The sequence below is a fragment of the Eretmochelys imbricata genome, chromosome 2 (assembly GCF_965152235.1).
Source record: "Eretmochelys imbricata isolate rEreImb1 chromosome 2, rEreImb1.hap1, whole genome shotgun sequence".
NCBI lineage: Eukaryota > Metazoa > Chordata > Testudines > Cheloniidae > Eretmochelys > Eretmochelys imbricata.
Window position 1 is genome coordinate 3678494 of NC_135573.1, and position 20456 is coordinate 3698949.

General features: G+C 53.3%; 1 protein-coding gene across 1 annotated transcript in view; it reads right to left on the bottom strand.

The window, feature by feature from the left end:
* ARHGAP39 (Rho GTPase activating protein 39) overlaps positions 1–20456 on the bottom strand; it is a 291601-nt gene that overhangs the window by 13895 nt on the left and 257250 nt on the right. Inside the window, exons 8-9 of the mRNA XM_077810773.1 lie at positions 13074–13273; positions 7003–7094 (exon numbers count right to left, since the gene is read on the bottom strand). Coding sequence (XP_077666899.1) covers positions 7003–7094; positions 13074–13273 — 292 coding nt within the window. The remainder of the gene's footprint in view (positions 1–7002; positions 7095–13073; positions 13274–20456) is intronic.

Consider the following 20456-nt stretch of genomic DNA (forward strand, 5'->3'; position numbering starts at 1 on the left):
CTGGTGGGAGCACCGGGCTGGCTGTGCCTGCAAACCTGGAAGACTTCGCTGTGGCCAGCAAGCATCTGGCACGCTGGAATGGAGGCCCCTCCCATAGATCTCCAAATGGTCAGGAAGGCTGCTTGTTAATGGCTGTCCGGCTACTAAGAATGCCTGTAGTCACACCAGGTTTCAGAGTAACAGCCGTGTTAGTCTGTCTTCGCAAAAAGAAAAGGAGGACTTGTGGCACCTTAGAGACTAACCCATTTATTTGAGCATGAGCTTTCGTGGGCTACAGCTCACTTCATCGGATGCATACCGTGGTGTGAGCCTGTCAACTCTGGTAAGCTAAGTAGGGTCAGGCAGGCTCAGTGCTTGAATTGGAAACATCTAATGGATTCTCAGGTGGTGCTGCTGTGCCTGACAGGACTGTGCTTGGGGTTGGGAGCTCTAGCTGCTGATTGGATGGAAGCCATTTCGGATACCTAAATGGGAAATGCTAAAGAACCTTCCAAACCCCTAGTAACCCCACTGCTGTCGGTTCACCTGCCCCACTGTACAAAGGCACCATGCATCCCCTGTTCAGCCTCAAATGATGCAGCTGCCCTGCCCTAAAGTGCACAGTTGTCTCCAAATGAGTCAATGGGCCCCCTTCCCCTTCCATTCAGCAGACCCAGGTGGCTGTACATGTCACTACACCCGTATACCCAGCACTGACATGCAGCCTCCTCTGGGACAGGAGAAGGCTGCTTTGGAGAGAAAAGTCATTGTAAATAGCTAGATAAACCCCTGAGGAACCAGCACTTGGCTGTGAAATGTGTCTAGATGTGGCCCCATCAAGGACATGACACCCTCTCCTCTTGAATCCCAGGTGTAACCCTGCTAACATGCAGCAGGGAGTCTACCCGGAGGCCACGGTAGGTTCAAATACATGGTGCCTGCTGCTCTCAGCCTGTGGGGTATGATCTCCCTGGTGGTGGTGGGGGGTGGGGTGGGGGGGTCCCAACCTCCCAGAGTGCTTCACCACACTGATCCACAGTGCATCTGACCCCACCACACTGACCCACTGTAGCCAATTATTTCGAATTTCCTTGTGCAGCGCTGGGCTGGCAGCCCCAGCCAGAGAGGAAACCTGAAATAATAGCAGCCATGAAACCGACAAGAATGTCAATTCCACGGCTGGTAGGCTCCCTGCTGTGAAATTGAGCGGGGCCCAGCTGTGTTCCCTGTGCAGCTGTCAGTGCCCCACACTATACTAACGGGGGAAAAGTGTGTGTTGCAAACCTCAATGTATGCAAAACTGTGGACTGTGCAAAGTAAGCGAATGAAAATCAAAACTGCAGTGAAAGCTTCATATTGCAGGATCTGCAATTTCCGCAATATCGCGAATGAAGTAGGGCCTTATTTACCACACTATTTCCACAGGGAAGGGAGAACAACCCCCAGCTGACTGAAGGATGCTAGCTGAAGGAAACTGCTCAGCAGGAGCAGGCTGTAGCTGCTTCTTGCATTGACACCGGGAGCGTGAGAGCGAATGTGAGAGAATGAATGGGGGGGATGACCTTGCCCAGAGAGAACATGTCCAAACAAGACAGACACCTCAGGGAACAAGAGCAGAAGGGCGTGATCTGGGGCCTACCTCTTCTGAAGATCTATCCATCCATAGAGCTACCTGTCCCTCCAGCCACAGTATCTATACAAAAAGAAAAGGAGTACTTGTGGCACCTCTAAGGTCCCACAAGTACTCCTTTTCTTTTTGCGAATACAGACTAACATGGCTGCTACTCTGAAACCTGTCAGTATCTATACAGACGTGCTTTAGTCAAACACGAGTTACTGGGCTCAATGTGTGGGGTTATTGGCTGAAATTCTCTGGCCTCTTTTACACTGGAGCTCAGGTTACATGATCTAATAGACCCCTCTGGCTTTGAGCTGTCTGTCTATCCTGCGCTCACCACTGTGGGATCTGGCGCTGTGTCATGGAGCTGCTCGGATGGGTACTGTAATGACCTGAACTGAAGAGCATTTGTAATCATGGACCATTATGCCGAGAGTCTGGGCTGGGCCGTTTCCCCCCGCTGGCCAGTGGGAGGGCCTGTAGAATCTACCGCAGTGTTAGCTTCTCTGGAATGCTGCAGACTCTGTCAGGATCTGCGTTAACACTCGCCTCCAAGCCTCTCACTCCATTGAACAGAACTCAGGGCAGTCCCATGGCTGGGCGGAAGCGTAGAATGGTGTGGGGGAAGGTGTGCAGCAGTCGCCCAGGTTAGACCTGCCCACATGACTGGGGCACTGGATCTCCCAGCTTCTGTGCCACAGCAAGGCTAGATTTTCATTCTGCAAGGAGGCATCAAGTGCCAGACACCAAACAGCACCCTCCAGCTGCCTGGCCATTTCCCTGAGCTGCTGTATTGCTAGGCCCAGCAGAGACAAAAGCCAGCACCCTGCTGCTGCCTGGCTCCTGGCTAGCCACATAAGATAAGGGGACCAGCCCCACCACTACCTCACTGGCAGTAAGCAGACAAGGTTTCCCTGCTTCTCTCTCCTTGGCTCTCTCTCTCCCTTTCTAATGGAGTTGAACCTCTAGACGGATCACCTCAGTCTCATTGCTGAGGCAGAGTAAATATGGCTCTCACTGCAGCTCAGCTCTTGGGGGTGTGCTGTGAGACACCGCGAGAGAGCGTAACTTTCCCAGGGGAGCGTTGAATGGGGGTATTCTCTGTGGAAATGGTGTGGAGATACCTGCCATTTGGGCTGGCACATCTCAAAGGCAAAATATTTGCTCATCAGACAACTGTTAGCCAGGGAGCCCTTCCAGGGATGGAGGGGTTAGCTGCACCCAGAGAGAGGCTTAAATGTGTTCACCAGAGGGTGAAATTCCTCCCCTTCTGTTAAAAACCGGTGGTGAGGTTAACACTTCTTATCGGAGCAGGATTCCTTGGGCCCTGGGAGCAGCCTGCCTGATGGGATGCCAGGATCCTGGGGAGGGGAAGTATCCAGGACAGCACAGTGACCTGTCAGGTGTACCCCGGGCCCCATCATGGTGGCATCTCATCCCTAGTTAGATCACAACAGCAGCTGGTGCTGGTTACACGCAAAGGACACTGGCATTCTAACCTTCGCAGGATCAAAGGCTGATCCCCTTGCAGGTCCCTGCCCCTACAGCATGTTCTTCCTCTCGCCTTCTGCCTCTCCCGGTCACACACGCTCCCTTTGCCCTGCACGCACTCGCTCAGCCTGGGAAATGCTTTCCAGGCCTTGCCAGGGCTGGATTCCCTGCAGAGGGCTCTAACTAAAGCACCAACAGTTCTGCCATCTTTTAGCCCCGCCAACCCATCTCAAGGGAGCTAATGGGCTCCTGAGGACTCATGTAGAACCAGCCCACGTGCACAGGCCAACGTGCTCTTCCATAGTCCCCAAAGAGACCCTGCAGGCCAGAGGAACAGAAAAGCTACAGCCGGCTGCTCTCTGTTATGGCAGGAGATTACCACAGGTAATAGAGCAGAAATCCGCGCTCCTATCCTGCAGGGTTAAATTACCTCTTACTGAACAGAACGAGATGGAGCCACGTGTGCTAGAGGGTTGTAGAGGTTGGACACCCTGGCTAGCGGAGGACATAGGCTTATCCTAGGATGTCTGCTGATGACCCCTGGTGTGTTAAATGGAGAGATTTGGTCTGGCTTATGCATCACTAAGAGCACCACAGAAATCAAAATCCTGTCTAAGATGTTCAGTCCCATCTAGTCCATCCCTGAAGGGGTGAGCATGGGACTTTCCCTACGAGGCTTGGACTGGTCTGCTTTGAAGTGTCTCTAGTGAGGGTGCTCCTACCACTTCTCTGGGACAGTATTCCCCATGCATGGACACTGGCGACTTATTCCTGGCTGGGAGGTTCCTGAGCAAGAATCTGAGCCAGACAGATGCAGCAGCTTCCCAAGGTCACAAAATGAGTGTATGGCTAAACCAGCACTTGAACTTAGTTCCCCTGATTTCCAGCCCCTTGGCTGTATACACAGAGCTAACTGGCCTCCCTTTGCCAGCACTCTGTATCCAACTTTTCCATAGTATTTGAACTCAGTTTGTACCTAGGGTTGCCAATCCTCCCAGTTTGGCCAGGAGTCTCCCGAAATCAGGCTCGATCTGCCAGAGGCCACTGAAGCCCACCCGGAAGATTTCAGGCTGCTAAAAGTCCGGTGGTGCAGCGGGGCTAAGGCAGGCTCCCTACCTGCCCTGGCTCTGTGCCGCTCCCGGAAGCGGTGACATGTCCGGCAGAGACCCCTAAGAGGAGGCACGGTCAGGAGGGTCTCTGCATTCTGCCCCCGCCCTGAGCACCGACTCCGCAGATCCCACTGGCCTGGAATTTGGCCTGCACCCAAACTCCCTCCCAGAGCCCACACCCTACACCCCCTCCTGCACTACAACCAGAGCCCACACCCTGCACCCCCTCCTGGACCACAACCCCTTCCCCAGCCCTGAGCCCCCTCCTGCATCCAAACTCCCTTCCAGAGCCTGCACCCCTCACCCCCTACCACACCCCAACCCTCTGCCCCAGCCCTGAGCCCCCTCCTACACAAAAACTTCCTCCCAGAGCCTGCACCCTGCACCCCCTCCCGCACCACAACCCCTTCCCCAGCTCTGAGCCCCCTCCTGCATCCAAACTCCGTTCCAGAGCCTGCACCCCTCACCCCTTCCCACATCCCAACCCCCTACCCCAGCCCAGAGCCCCCTTCTATACCCAAACTCCCTCCCAGAGCCTGCACCCTGCACCCCCTCCCACACCACAACCTCCTGCTCGAGCCCTGAGCCCCCTTCCACACCCAAACTCCCTCCCAGAACCCGCAACCCTCACCCCCTCCCACACCCCAACCCCCTGCCCCAACCCAGAGCCCCCTCCTGCACCCAAGCTCCCTCCCAGAGCCCGCACCCCACACCCCCTCCCGCACCACAACCAGAGCCCACACCCTGCACCCCCTCCCGCACCACAACCCCCTGCCCCAGCCCTGAGCCCCCTCCCTCACCCAAACTCCCTGCCCCAGGCTCAGCCTGCAGCCCCCTCCCACACTCTGAACCCCTTGGTTCCACCCCCCAGCCCAGAGCCCACACCCCATCCCGCACCTCAACCCCCTACCCCGGCCTAGTGAAAGTGAGTGAGGGTGGGGGAGAGCGAGTGACGGGGGGGGGGCTGGAGTGAGCGGGGGGCAAGGCCTCAGAGAAGTGGCGGGGCAGGGGTGTGGCCTTGGGAAGGGGCGAGGTAGGGAGTGAAACAAGGGTGTTTGGGTTTGTGTGATTAGACAGTTGGCAACTCTATACCTGCAGCACACAGCTTGATAACCCTTATCTTGGCCAATCTTGTTAGTGGGAACTGAAACTGCTACCCGTGTTCATACAAACAGCTAGCTCTTTGAAACACTGAGGGCTGGATTCTGCCCTCATTACTCATTCTGAGAAGCACTTTATTCCATGAGCAGCCCTGTGCGGTACTATGCAGTGTGAGTCAGCGAGACAGAATCTGTCCCTAAGCTATCTGTCTTTATATCCTGCAGCAGTGAGTTCCACAGGCTGCCTATGTGCTTCCTTTATCCATTCTAAACGTGTGGCCATCTCACTGAGCACTCCCTGGTTCTTGTGCCACAAGATGGAGTATGTAGAAGACTGATCCATCTTCTCTCTGCTTTGTGATTTCATAGCCCTCCTCTCACTCTCCACTCTCCAAACTAATATGCCCCAGATCTCACCTGTGATGCACAAGGTCACTTGAGTTTATGAGCAGACTGTGTGTCTCTCAATGTTTTTTTGAATGAGATCCCCTTATGGGATCCCACACCTCTATTACCAGCCGCCCTTGCTGGGCTTTTTGCTATCTCTGCTGTGTCCTGTTGGAGATGGGACAATGAGGTTGTTACAGCATATTTAGAGAATGGCCATTGTCCTACTTCTTTATTGTTCTTCATCCTATTGTTAATACAACTGAACCTCTTCTTGGCCTTACTGACTATGAGGAACGGTGATCAGACTCCTTCCCTAAGATGCTTTGCTATGTTTTGGGTATGCGGGAAATTAATTATCCTCCTACACAGGCTGGGACAGTGTCCACCCTACTCTTGCTGGCTCCGCTGGCCCCAGCCTGCCATATGAGAGGTTAGGACTGATCCCATGTTACTAGTTGTCCCTTGCAGATGCTCCCACTGTGAGCTCCATGCTCCTGCTGCTCTGTGTCCTGGAGAGGGATTAGGCAGAGAGCTGATGCTCAGCAGACTGGGCTGGCGGATTATACAGCTGGAATCAACGGGAAGGCTTTAAATACTGACATGCTCGGCCGCTCAGCTGTGATTAACAAGCCAGCAACTGTTGGTGAGCCCGACCTCCGCCGCGCAGCCGCCTCAGTGCAGCATGGACACTTGTTCTAAAATGTTAATCCTGACATGAGAGAGCTGGTGCATGCTCTGGCATCTGTGTGGCCCCGGGGGCAGCCAGGCTCCAAGAAGGGAGGGATGGATGTGCTGTATTCAGTGGTGTACCCTTACCTGAGGCCAGGGCCCCTGTGGCCCAGCTCCAGTCCCAGACGATGGGGCTCCCGTCGCGTCCCACAGCCAGACAGCTCACACAGTTGGGGAGGGCTCTCCTCTCCTGTGTTTATGCCTTGGGGATCCTTGGAGCTGGTGCTTGCCTGGCTGGGCCACATGTACTGGGCTTCCCCCGTAGGGTTCCTGCATGCTCAGCTCTTCCCCTGGTGCTCAGACCAGGTTGCTCTTCTTCTCCAATCCCCTCTGCCACACCAGACCTTAGCATTGTCCTTTCTCTCCTCATCTCCCTCCCCAGCTTATGCCCAGTGCCTGAAGTGGGCTCCCACCCCCCATTCCCAAGGCCTGCTCTCGGACTCTACTCTCACTCTCTCCCTTGTCCAGGGCCCCACCCCAGGCTTGGCTGGCTTCACCCCCACAAAGCTGAGAGCCAGGACTCACTCCCCACTCCCCCTTGCACCAGGATTCCATGTGTGAAGGGAGGGGGGTCAGGAACCCTTACCAGGAACATGAGGGTCTTCCAAGCCGGTGGGGATTTTCCACTGATCGACCTGCAGCTTGAGGGCGTTGACCTCGTCGATATCTCCAGGCACTCTGTGCAGAAAAGAAATGTCCACAGATTTCAGACTCGGTCCACCTGGATGCTGACAACTGGATGCTGAAAGCCAGTTACTTTGGCTGAGGCCAGAGTCCCTGTTATAGACAGAGTCTGGAGAAACACTTAGATACCTCAACGATGAGCACTTTAAACATACTGCCTGCCTGAGTCTGCAGAGAGACTAAAACAATAGCTGAGAGGGGGGAATACTACCTTCGTCAGATTAATGGTATGTTAACTCTTAAACCTAATGATGACAACAGTCCACTTTTCAAACATACAGACCAGAGGCTGCCCACGTGGAAAAGTGTGCACAGAGGTGAGCATCTCACATGCATTATTATGGTGCCTGGCCATATAAAATTTGTGATTGAATACACATGGCTATTTAGATGCCTCACTACTATCTGCATGTGTATTGTGCTTGGATATTGTGGTTGCAGGAGCTGTGAAAGTACCTTGTATAGCTCACTACTGTCTGCACAGATTTGCCCTAGGACTCCTGCTCCTCCAGCCTGGGAATACATGCTACTAACTGGCAGCATTAACTATTTCCCTGCTGGTCACTTGAGCACAGCCATCCAGCTCTTTGGGGGCTATTGCTGGATCTTACAGAAGCTTACAAGAAGTGGAAGATTGGACAAATGACCAGGGAAGAGTATAAAAATATTGCTAGGGAATGCAGGAGTGAAATTAGGAAGGCCAAATCACACCTGGAGTTGCAGTTAGCAAGAGATGTTAAGAGTAACAAGAAGGGTTTCTTCAGGTATGTTAGCAACAAGAAGAAAGTCAAGGAAAGTGTGGGCCCCTTACTGAATGAGGGAGGCAACCTAGTGACAGAGGATGTGGAAAAAGCTAATGTACTCAATGCTTTTTTTGCCTCTGTCTTCATGAACAAGGTCAGCTCCCAGACTACTGCACTGGGCAACACAGCATGGGGAGGAGGTGACCAGCCCTCTGTGGAGAAAGAAGTGGTTCGTGACTATTTAGAAAAGCTGGATGTGCACAAGTCTATGGGGCCAGATGCGCTGCACCCGAGAGTGCTAAAGGAGTTGGCGGATGTGATTGCGGAGTCATTGGCCATTATCTTTGAAAACTCATGGCGATCGGGGGAAGTCCCGGACGACTGGAAAAAGGCTAATGTAGTGCCCATCTTTAAAAAAGGGAAGAAGGAGGATCCGGGGAACTACAGGCCAGTCAGCCTCACCTCAGTCCCTGGATAAATCATGGAGCAGGTCCTCAAGGAATCAATTCTGAAGCACTTAGAGGAGAGGAAAGTGATCAGGAACAGTCAGCATGGATTCACCAAGGGAAAGTCATGCCTGACTAATCTAATTGCCTTCTATGATGAGATAACTGGCTCTGTGGATGAGGGGAAAGCGGTGGACGTGTTGTTCCCTGACTTTAGCAAAGCTTTTGACACGATCTCCCACAGTATTCTTGCCAGCAAGTTAAAGAAGTGTGGGCTGGATGAATGGACTATAAGGTGGGTAGAAAGTTGGCTGGATTGTCAGGCTCAACGGGTAGTGATCAATGGCTCCATGTCTAGTTGGCAGCCGGTATCAAGTGGAGTGCCCCAAGGGTCGGTCCTGGGGCCGGTTTTGTTCAATATCTTCATAAATGATCTGGAGGATGGTGTGGATTGCACCCTCAGCAAGTTTACAGATGACACTAAACTGGGAGGAGAGGTAGATACGCTGGAGGGTAGGATAGGATACAGAGGGCCCTAGACAAATTAGAGGATTGGGCCAAAAGAAATCTGATGAGGTTCAACAAGGACAAGTGCAGAGTCCTGCACTTAGGACGGAAGAATCCAATGCACCGCTACAGACTAGGGACCGAATGGCTCGGCAGCAGTTCTGCAGAAAAGGACCTAGGGGTTACAGTGGATGAGAAGCTGGATATGAGTCAACAGTGTGCCCTTGTTGCCAAGAAGGCCAATGGCATTTTGGGATGTATAAATAGGGGCATTGCCAGCAGATCGAGGGACATGATCGTTCCCCTATATTCGACATTGGTGAGGCCTCATCTGGAGTACTGTGTCCAGTTTTGGGCCCCAAACTACAAGAAGGATGTGGATAAATTGGAAAACTTCCAGCGGAGGGCAACAAAAATGATTAGGGGTCTGGAACACATGACTTGTGAGGAGAGGCTGAGGGAACTGGGATTGTTTAGTCTGCGGAAGAGAAGAATGAGGGGGGATTTGATAGCTGCTTTCAACTACCTGAAAGGGGGTTCCAAAGAGGATGGATCTAGACTGTTCTCAGTGGTAGCTGATGACAGAACAAGGACTAATGGTCTCAAGTTGCAGTGGGGGAGGTTTAGGTTGGATATTAGGAAAAACTTTTTCACTAGGAGGGTGGTGAAACACTGGAATGCGTTACCTAGGGAGGTGGTGGAATCTCCTTCTTTAGATATTTTTAAGGTCAGGCTTGACAAAGCCCTGGCTGGGATGATTTAATTGGGAATTGGTTCTGCTTTGAGCAGGGGGTTGGACTAGATGACCTCCTGAGGTCCCTTCCAACCCTGATATTCTATGATTCTATGATCTTGGGCATGTGGGTGGGGTTTGGGATTGTGGGAGGACTGCTATGTACCTGTGATGCACTGGACCTCAAAGTAGCACCCTGTAACCCCCACATTAATATGGTTTGATATTTCTTACACTGCATGCCATGTAAGACACCATATGAAAGACCATGATCTGCTGAAACTCATTGTTCTGTCAAAATCTGTATATCGTTAGTGTGTATGAAGTGATGAGAGTTTATTGCATGGTTGTTATTGAAATAGGTTGTGAGTTTGGGAGATGCCCACTCCTAGCTCTCCAGTGGCAACAAAAGAGGTGACCCACACCCAAATGAGCATTAAGCGACCAGCACAAGTCATGGACCAGCAGGGAAATTGTAAACAAGAGATTTACAATTCTGTAAGAGACAGTTGCACAAGTACCACACAATGAGGATTCCTCAACTCTGTGACTCAGCCATCCCCACCAGGACATGTCTGGGCCAGTATCTTTCCTTGGCCATGAATTGAGAGTATAAAATAGGGACAGCGGCATCATGAGACCCACCTCTCTCCTCCCTCACCTACGCTGAAGGCAACAAGAATGGTGGGTAGACAAAGACTTTGAACTGAGGAGATTGGGTCCAGGCTGAGAAGAAAATTCAGCCTGTGTATTAAGAACTGTAACCTGCCTGCGACGTCCAGTGGGGTGAGAAAAGCTGTTTGATCCAAATCTTGCTTAGTCTAATAGAGTTTAGGATTTAGACTGTGATTTTACTTTTATTTCTCAGGTAACTAGCTCTGACCCTTATGCCTACCACTTATAATCACTTATAAAGCTATCTTTCTGTAGGTAATAAACTTATTTTAATGTTTTATCTTTACCAGTGGGTTCGTCTACAGTGCTTGGGGAATCTGCTCAGATTACAAAGGCTGGTGCGTGTCCACTATCCTTTGACGAAGTGGCAAACTAATTAATGAGCTTGCATTGTTCAAGAGAAGATCTTGAGCAGTATAAGATAGTACATTTCTGGGGTTCAAGGCTAGAGGCTGGGGGGATTCGCTGGTGTTTCCCTGTGGATGGTTCATGAGTGGCTTGGAGAGCATTCATGCAGTTTAGCTGGGTCTGTCTCTGCATGCTGGAGGCTGAGGGATAACAGCACCTGGAGGGGTTTCCTGCTTGTCATTAGCAAAGCATTGGGACCACTGTGCCCCCAGGCTGCATAGTTCAGGGGGCACAGTGATCCCACAGTTCCAGGTTGTACCCTGGGGATCCCGTCACTGTACCCCCTGCACAACTTGACTCCTCTCTCTGAGCACCGGGGTAGCGGAGCCGAGCCTGTGGGGGAGGCTGTGTAAGCTTGGGACAGAGTAACCAGCTGAGACCTTGCTTACCAGAGGCAGTTGCCAGGTGTGGAGTCGGGGAGACAGACACAATACATTGTAATAGACAGGTACATTTCCCTGCAGCAGCAGACATCATGCTGAGCCCATGGGGCGGGGAAGGGCCGCGTGTGGCTCAGCAGCGACCCCTCTGGCCAGGTGAGGAGTGACATTACTGAGCACTGTGCATAGGACGATCCCTTCAGGCTACAAACAAGAGAAACCCTTGGGGGATGCTCTTGGCCTCAAATGGGATGTGAATGAGCAACTGCAAGCGAAGAAGTCCCACAGTCCAGCGGCCAGGAAAGAGCCGTGACTAACACAAGGCAGGTCTGATAGTCCTGGTGAAATTCACTCCCCTCCCCGCTCCCAAAGGCTGCAGCAGAGGATCCAGCACACAGCAGCACGTAGTTATTGCCATCACTGCCTGGGTTTTCAGCACCTCTGGTCATTGCCACCCAGCGGTGGCTCAGCCTCAGGTCATGACACAGGGAAACTTTCCCAGCCCAATATGGTTCTGGATTCACACACCAAGGAGCTGCTCTCAGGTCACCTTCTTGGGAATGGCAGGCTAAGCCGCACTTGGGGTGGCTGCCAGTCCCCTTCCTGTGTCTGGAGGGAGTCAAGAGATAAAGCTACCTGAGAAAAACCCACCAGGAAGGAATGTGTGTCATTTCCAGGGAAAGGCAAGCTGCAAATCCAGAGAGGCCCTGGCCAGCCGTGGGGTAACAATCCATGTTTGGGAGCTGAAGAACAAGGTCAGTGGGGTGTGGATTTTCTGAGTCCTGGGTTCTCCTGGGATGAGTGCAGAGGGGTAGGAAGTGGCCTGGTCAAGCTCTTACTGGGAGTTGGAAGGGAGCAAGGAGAAATACTTTGCTAGGCAGCATGCATGCAGGCTGCACTTCACTCAGTCTAGGGCTATCTCAAGAGACAGGCCAGAGGCACTGAGCTGGGATGCAGATCCAGAGGGGCGGGTGTTGGGTTGGCCCATTTGGGAAAGAGGCTGGCCTCAGACTCAAGTCTAGTTGTGACCTTCCCCAGAATTCAGGGGGTTAGTGTCTGGGAGTTTGGTTCGGTCCATTGCAGCAACCGGGGACGCCAACCATTTAGAACCAGACAGGCGTTAACCGCACTTTGGGGGGGTTCTGTCCACAGGGATACACTGTGGCTTACAGCTAGCCCAGACCACCTGGGAGAACACACTGTTCTCCCCTCAGCAGCACCCCCACACTGCAGAACCCCCAGAAAGGGGAGGAGCTGGGTGGCCTGTGAAATCAGAGGGGATCCTCTGTATCTCCTATGCCCTGGTGCCCTTTCTACTGCATGGTCCCAGAGGAGAGGCCCGATGGAAACGTATTGTTCATGATCACGCTTTGTCACTGACAAGAGAGGGCCCCACTGCTAAGGCCCGGCACTAGGCAGACAGTGGGAGAGCAGGAACAGTGCCCTTGCACACAGGATGTGTTACAGATATCACAGCTAAATCTTATTCAAAACAATGACAACTGGTGAACGACAGAGTTCCTGGATGGAAGCGCTGGAGCCTAGATAATGTGGTGATAGGCAATATAAAAAAAGGAAACAAGGGAGAGAGAGAAAGTACCCTGGGCTCAGACCATGCCATCGATCGCAAAGGTTTCTTCTCCGAGGCTCTGGCCTGGGCCAGGCTGGGAGGGGAGGTGAGCAACTAGCAACAGTCCTCCCTTGGTTGTTACTTCTCTAGTCTGCTCAGAGACAGCCAGACCCAGTGCTGGAAGTGTTATGTCGCCCCTTAGAGAATGCTCTAACTGCCTGCTCCACAAGGTCACACTGCGAGGCAGAAGTGGCCACAGCACAAGCCACAGTGCTCCACAATGCAATCTGTGGCTATCCTCACCCTTAGCAGAGGTGCTGCTAAGAAAGACTGACTACATGTCCCAGCATGCAACACTCCCTTCTAAGACCCCTGCTGGGCCCTCTTGGACCACCCTGCCCTATTACAGAAGCATCCAGCTGCATCTTCTCCATTGGAAGTGAATGCCTGGTGTGCAACTCCCTGAGAGCTGGCCTGTGCAAGAAGGGTCAGAGTCACAAGGCAGCATTACCTGAAGATGCCCTCGGTCTGGTCTCCATTCAGCGCCAGCACTTCCTCAGACAGTCTGGTTTGCACCCAGGGGAGCTGCCGATCTGGGTACCTCTCCTTCTGCATGTTCATGATCTCCTGCAGGGAGCTCCCAAACATGGAGGGGCTGAACACTGCGTTCTTTGCATGCCGGATCTCCTCAATATTCGGCTTCTTCAGGCCCTGCAAGAGATGGAACCAAGACAAACATGAAGGCCCAGAGATACATGCACAGTCGTTACTCAAGTAGCAAGTCAAAACCAATTTACACCCTGCTCCAACGCCTGGCCTGGCCCGAGAGAGCTGCCAAATTCCATGTTCCTGCCATTTTCCCACCATGCGTTCAAAAAAAAAGTCACATCTTTGGAGCAAGAATGTTTTCTCCAACCCTCCTTAGTCTTGAAAATGGCAGAACCATTTGGGCTCAAATCTTACAAAAATAAATAAATAAATAAAAAGTGGTCCTGGATAGTGTCCAAGGCCTGTTGTAGCCAGACAGGGGAAAGTCTTCAGTCCGCTGTGCACAGCCCCTTGGAATGGAAAGTCTTGTGCCACAGTAACGAGAGGTGTGGCTTTGAGGTCTCCTAGAAACAAGTCCCGTAACAGCAGCAACAGAAGCCCTTGGCACTGCTCTAGCATGCTCTCCATACATCCCATAGCACTTTACAGAGGAGAGGAAGGATCCTTAATCCCAGAGCTGGGGAAACCAAGGCACAGAGCGGGGAAGGTCCACACTTTCAGACTTAGACTTTCATTTGGGGTGCCTGATTTCCCAATGTTTTGAGCACCCAGAACTTCCACTGAAGTTCAATGCAAACTGCTGAATACGAGGCTGCTCTCAGCTGGCTACCTAAGCACAGAGGGAGAGGCCTCACTTTCATCACCCGAGTCTGACCACTTTGGCCTACACACACAAAGCTGACTCAGAGACTGATGGAGGCTCCAACTTCCCGAGCTCCTCCCTGCTCTGGGTTTAGAACGGGTATCTCAAACTCAAATCACCACGAGGGCCACATGAGGACTAGTACATTGGCCCAAGGGCCGCATCACTGACACCTTTTCATACAATGATACAAAAGTATAGTCAAAAATAGGACTCTTTTTTGATTTTTAGATCATTGAAGATCTCCTGGTTAAGCCAGGGTGGTCTCTTGCCAGACTTCCGATCTTTGCTACACAGTGGGATAGTTTCCTCTTGTGCCCTTAATAATGTATCTTTGAAAAAACTATTTATGCACTTTGGGTGGAGGGGGAGCAGTCTAGTGGCCAGAGCACAGGACTGGGAGTGAGGGGCCTCCTCCTGGTTCTGGCAATGACTCTCTCTGTATGACCAGTTGCATGGAGGGTCTCTGGGTGCTTCACAAACCTTAAACAATTAAGCTTCACACACAGCTTGAGAGAGAGGGGATCTCTTACTCCCTGTCTCGGAGACCCCCAGGGGCAGCAGCAGAGTCGGGAATAGAGGCCAGCTCTCCAGACTCCAGATACAGGTTTTAGCCACAGGCTCATCATTCTGGCCAAGCCTCCCAGGGTGAAGGTCTGGTTTGGGGATCTGCTGCTTCTTCTCATGGTTCCCTTTGTCTCCCGTTTCACCGTGGTGGCCTCTGTGGCCCTATGACCAGTTAGGAGGGGCCCACGCTGGGGGATCCAGTTGCAGTTTTTCTGTCAGTGGAGTGGCATTGCCATCCCTGGAATGAAACCGCAGGCCGGGCCCCTGGGGGCATTTCCTCTTCCCCTGAAGTTCACTTCACAGTTCACTGCACCTGTCATCCGGCTGCCATTCGCTGTACAGCCGTGCCCTGTGACCCATAGGAGCCTGCGTCTGTCGTCTGGCTGCCATACACTGTACAGCCGCGCCCTGTGACCCATAGGAGCCTGCGTCTGTCGTCTGGCTGCCATACGCTGTACAGCCGTGCCCTGTGACCCATAGGAGCCTGCGTCTGTCATCTGGCTGCCATACGCTGTACAGCCGCGCCCTGTGACCCATAGGAGCCTGTGTCTGTCGTCTGGCTGCCATACGCTGTACAGCCGCGCCCTGTGAGCCCCGCAAGCCTGCGCCTGTCGTCCGGCTGCCATTCGCTGTACAGCCGAGCCCTGTGACCCATAGGAGCCTGCGTCTGTCGTCTGGCTGCCATACGCTGTACAGCCGTGCCCTGTGACCCATAGGAGCCTGCGTCTGTCTTCCGGCTGCCATTCGCTGTACAGCCGTGCCCTGTGACCCATAGGAGCCTGCGTCTGTCGTCTGGCTGCCATACGCTGTACAGCCGTGCCCTGTGACCCATAGGAGCCTGCGTCTGTCGTCTGGCTGCCATTCGCTGTACAGCCGTGCCCTGTGAGCCCCGCAAGCCTGCGCCTGTCGTCTGGCTGCCATTCGCTGTACAGCCGTGCCCTGTGACCCATAGGAGCCTGCGTCTGTCGTCCGGCTGCCATTCGCTATACAGCCGTGCCCTGTGACCCATAGGAGCCTGCGTCTGTCGTCTGGCTGCCATACGCTGTACAGCCGTGCCCTGTGACCCATAGGAGCCTGCGTCTGTCGTCTGGCTGCCATTCGCTGTACAGCCGTGCCCTGTGACCCATAGGAGCCTGCGTCTGTCGTCTGGCTGCCATTCGCTGTACAGCCGTGCCCTGTGACCCATAGGAGCCTGCGTCTGTCGTCTGGCTGCCATACGCTGTACAGCCGTGCCCTGTGACCCATAGGAGCCTGCGTCTGTCGTCCGGCTGCCATTCGCTGTACAGCCGTGCCCTGTGACCCATAGGAGCCTGCGTCTGTCATCTGGCTGCCATACGCTGTACAGCCGTGCCCTGTGACCCATAGGAGCCTGCGTCTGTCGTCCGGCTGCCATTCGCTATACAGCCGTGCCCTGTGACCCATAGGAGCCTGCGTCTGTCGTCTGGCTGCCATTCGCTGTACAGCCGTGCCCTGTGACCCATAGGAGCCTGCGTCTGTCGTCTGGCTGCCATACGCTGTACAGCCGTGCCCTGTGACCCATAGGAGCCTGCGTCTGTCGTCTGGCTGCCATACGCTGTACAGCCGTGCCCTGTGACCCATAGGAGCCTGCGTCTGTCGTCTGGCTGCCATACGCTGTACAGCCGTGCCCTGTGACCCATAGGAGCCTGCGTCTGTCGTCTGGCTGCCATACGCTGTACAGCCGTGTCCTGTGACCCATAGGAGCCTGCGTCTGTCGTCTGGCTGCCATACGCTGTACAGCCGTGCCCTGTGACCCATAGGAGCCTGCGTCTGTCGTCTGGCTGCCATACGCTGTACAGCCGAGCCCTGTGACCCATAGGAGCCTGCGTCTGTCGTCTGGCTGCCATACGCTGTACAGCCGTGCCCTGTGACCCATAGGAGCCTGCGTCTGTCGTCTGGCTGCCATACGCTGTACAGCCGTGCCCTGTGAGCCCCGCAAGCCTGCGCCTGTCGTCCGGCTGCCACTCACTGTACGGGCACGGCCTCTGAGCCCCAGGAGGCTACAGAAGCAGCGGAGGAGGCCAGGAGAGGGGAGAGCTCACGTCAATGGGCTCCCACCTCCTGTGCTCTGCTGGATCCGTATCTAGAGGCCAGACCGGGCCATACAGGTCAGTTTGCAAAGCCCTAAGGCTGGATTAATCTCTGTGAGCAATGTGCAGGGGAGGGAGATGGGTCCCAGCTGGCTGCTGGGCCATCTCTAACAATGTGGTTGGTGTTTCTCCTGCACACCCATTGTGGGAGGTAGTGTGGTCTAGTGGCCTGAGCAGACTGTTATTACTTCGCCTGCCACTAATCTCCCTCCCTCCCTTTTTCTTTCTTTCTTTCTTTCTTTCTTTCTTTCTTTCTTTCTTTCTTTCTTTCTTTCTTTCCATGAAGGGTGTTTGCAGGAAAATGGGATCTTTGTTGCTCAGGATTTCACTTGCTCTAGCTGCTTATTTCCTGTCCTGACATACTAGAGTGTCCGGCGGGCAAAGGGGGCTATTAATATTACTTGCATAGTGGTAGTTCTGAGGAACCCTCATCGTGGGCCACACTGTGCTAGGCACTGTACAAACAGAACAAACAGATGATCCCTGCCTCAAGGAGCCTCCACTCCAGGGGGCCAGGTGAAGAGGGCTTTAGGAATGGGCAGACAGAACAAGCAGCACAGACTTTGTACATGATCATCTTTCTGGGCTATTGATCCTAGGAGGAGGAAGAGAAATGCAAAAAGGAGCCGAATCCATTTTCCCCTGATCCTTTTAATGCCGCTCAGCCTCTGCCATTACAGTGATCACATTAGGCACCAACTAAGCTCTGATGGGATGTAAGGGGACCCACTGCATGGGTGAACGTCAGTCATAATCTTTAGGTTTCTTGTGTAGCTGGAGAGGAGGCACGATTGAATGGCTAAAGCACAGGACTGGGAGTCAAGGGACCTGGCTTCCAGTTCCAGTTCCAGCATCCAATGAAGTGAGCTGTAGCTCAAGATAGCTTATGCTCAAACAAATTGGTTAGTCTCTAAGGCGCCACTAGTATTCCTTTTCTTTTTGCGAATACAGACAACATGGCTGCTACTCTGAAACAGTTCCAGTTCTGCTGCCCATGTGCCGTGTGACCTTGGTCAAGTCACATCCCACTCCATGCCTCAGTTTCCCCATGTGTCAAATGACGATAATGATAGTGAACTTCCTCCAGAGGAGGTTGGGCTGGGGGCCTCAATTCATTGTCTGTAGAAGGCTTTGAAACACTCAGTGGGAAGGGGTTAGAGAGATGTAAAGGGTTATTTCTTAGCTCTGCAAAACGCACTGGGACATAATTAACGCAGAAGATGTTACACAAAGTACAGCTGTTGTTGTACATTTCCCATGAGGTGTCAATGACCCTTTAAGTTTGGTTTCCAGGGAACACTTGGAGTTCACATGCACCCTCCCTGGCCCTGCTCGAAAGCTGTTGGCTAAGCTCTTTCTCGGCTAGCGATATGTTTACGTCAAGCTCAGAAGCGTGTGATTTCCCCCCTTTCCCTGTTCCAGGTTTCTCCAGATGGTTTGAGCATTATGCTGCACATTTTCTCATGTACTGAGAACCGGTAACTACAGCCATTTGTCTTAATGAAAGAGCAAGATCAACGACTCATCTGGCATCTTCCCTAGGAGAGGCAAACCTCTGTAGTTCCACTACTTGGGAGATTAAAAGCAAACACTGAAGTTAACATCAGGAACAGAAACATTAACTAGAGAAAAGCAAGAGGGATGGTAAGATAAGGGGCAGCTCACAATGCTTAGCAACAAGACCCGTGGCTAATCTAATTTTCAACAGCGAGGCGCAGCACATGGTGACTACAGGTCCCAGCATGCACCACTCCAACCTGAGCCAGGCGGCAGGCTGCTTGGCTCAAGGTGAGGCATTGCATGTTGGGTCCTGCAGCCTGAAAGGCCATACTCAAGATGAGCCATTTTATACTGACTATGGGCTACAGTCTGCCCCGTCCCGCACGGTGAGTAGTGCCTTGCTCTAGGAGTAACTCCACTGAAATAAATGGCACCACTTGAGCAGCACGCTGCTCCTCACCATCAGTAAAGGTGGGAGAGTCTGACACTATGGGTAGCCCTCGGGGCCCTGCATAGTCAACCATGTGGCCCTTCGCTGTCCAAAAGGAGCCCTCTCCCCTGTGCTCTGGTTAGGAGAATGCTCCAGCCTCTGCTTTGTGTGGGGAACAATGAGTCCATGAAATGGGCTGGGTCTTTGATGGCAAGACACTAGATGCCACCTCCTGGCCCAGCAATGGATACCAGCCACGCTGGGAAAGCCCCCCAGGAGCTGTGAGTGAGATCGGCCTGACCTTTGCATTGCCTGGCGCTCTGTGTCACTGACTTGAGGGGACACGGACAAGAGCAACAGGCTCCAGACTCGACACATCTTCATTCTTGTCCTTGTGATTCATCTTTTGCGTTTCTCTCCAAAACTAATGCTTCTGCACAAGCCATGCCAGCTGCCAAGCACTGAGATTCTACACAGCCAATCGCCTGGGAGCAACCCTATGATAACAAGCCAGCGAGCACCAGAAGATGAGGAACAAGTGAGTGAGGGAATGGGGTGGATGCTTATGATGGGCAGTTGCACAGGTATATATGAGATTAGCACACCAGCGGCACTGCATGGATAACACCAGGCAGCTGGAGCTCAGTGACACGCTGTGGTAAGGAGGGAGCACAGCCCCTGGATTTTCAGGGAGAGCCTTAATACCCCAATAGCGGTATCAAATTACTCCTCCTAGCCTGCTTTAAATTCTGACAGGTGGGTCCAAGCTGCAGAGGTTCCGCTCTAGATTCAGCTGTTCCCAGAGTACAGGGGTGTCTGGATTTTGGGGGCTTGGTTTAGGCCGATCTGTATTTAAAGAGCTGGGTTTTGGTTTATAAATTATAACTCCTGTGCTGGAAACCCTACTGACGGTTAGGAATGGAAACTCAGGAGATCACAGTGGGCACAGCACATGGCCTACCACTGGTGGGGATTTTCAATTAGGCTGTTTCCACAGACTTTGCCCTTTTCACTGCAGCCATCCTGTGACTTTGCTTAAACATTTGCCATGACAAAAGCCCCAGCCAGCGCTGCTCGTAGCCAGTAACAGAGCGAGACAGCAACCAGCCCTTGGCATGGGAGTGTGAGAGCACCCCCTTCGGGAACAGACTCCTCCTCACAGAGAGCAGGGGATTCCTCTGACAGCCCTCCTAGCAATCACCAGTGTGTCACCAGGAGCCTACAAGCTTCAGCCCCAAGGAGTGCCAAGTGCTTAAGCTCAGCTCCTGCCCAGGGTGTAAACTCCACAGCAGCAGAGATCTGCTTCCAGCCCTGGGGAGCTGAAGGCTGCAGTAAACGGGAAGGCAAAGAACCAAAGTCGATAGACTCCTGGCGTATCGAGGCGGGCTGGACTGGCATCAAGCTGCACAGCCCTGGATAGCCCGGGGTGTACTGCACACCACAGATACACTTCAAAGCGCTGGAGCAAAAGGACACAAAGCCACGCAGGTGGGGGCAGGGCAGTGCAAGAGGCCTTGTCTGAATCACCACTAATCTCTCGCTCGCTGGGAGGGGTAGGAAGTGTGAAGAGGCTGCAGGCTCCCTGCCTCATCCCCTCTGGCACCGGTGGGTTTGGATGGGAGTGGCCGCAATCTGACTACGGCCTCTCTCCTGTTGAGTAGTAACTTACTCTAGGAGTAGGGTGACCATATTTCCTAAAGTAAAAATGGGACGGCTGGGGCTCGCCTGAGCCGCCCTCTGCCCCCCGTGGCTGGGGCTGTTCCCCTGAGGCCTCTGCTGCCCACGGCTAGGGCTGATCCCGCCGAGTCTCCTGCCCCCTGTGGCTGACCCCTCCCCCCCGAGCTGCCTGCCGCCTGTGCCTGGGACTGGATCCCCCAA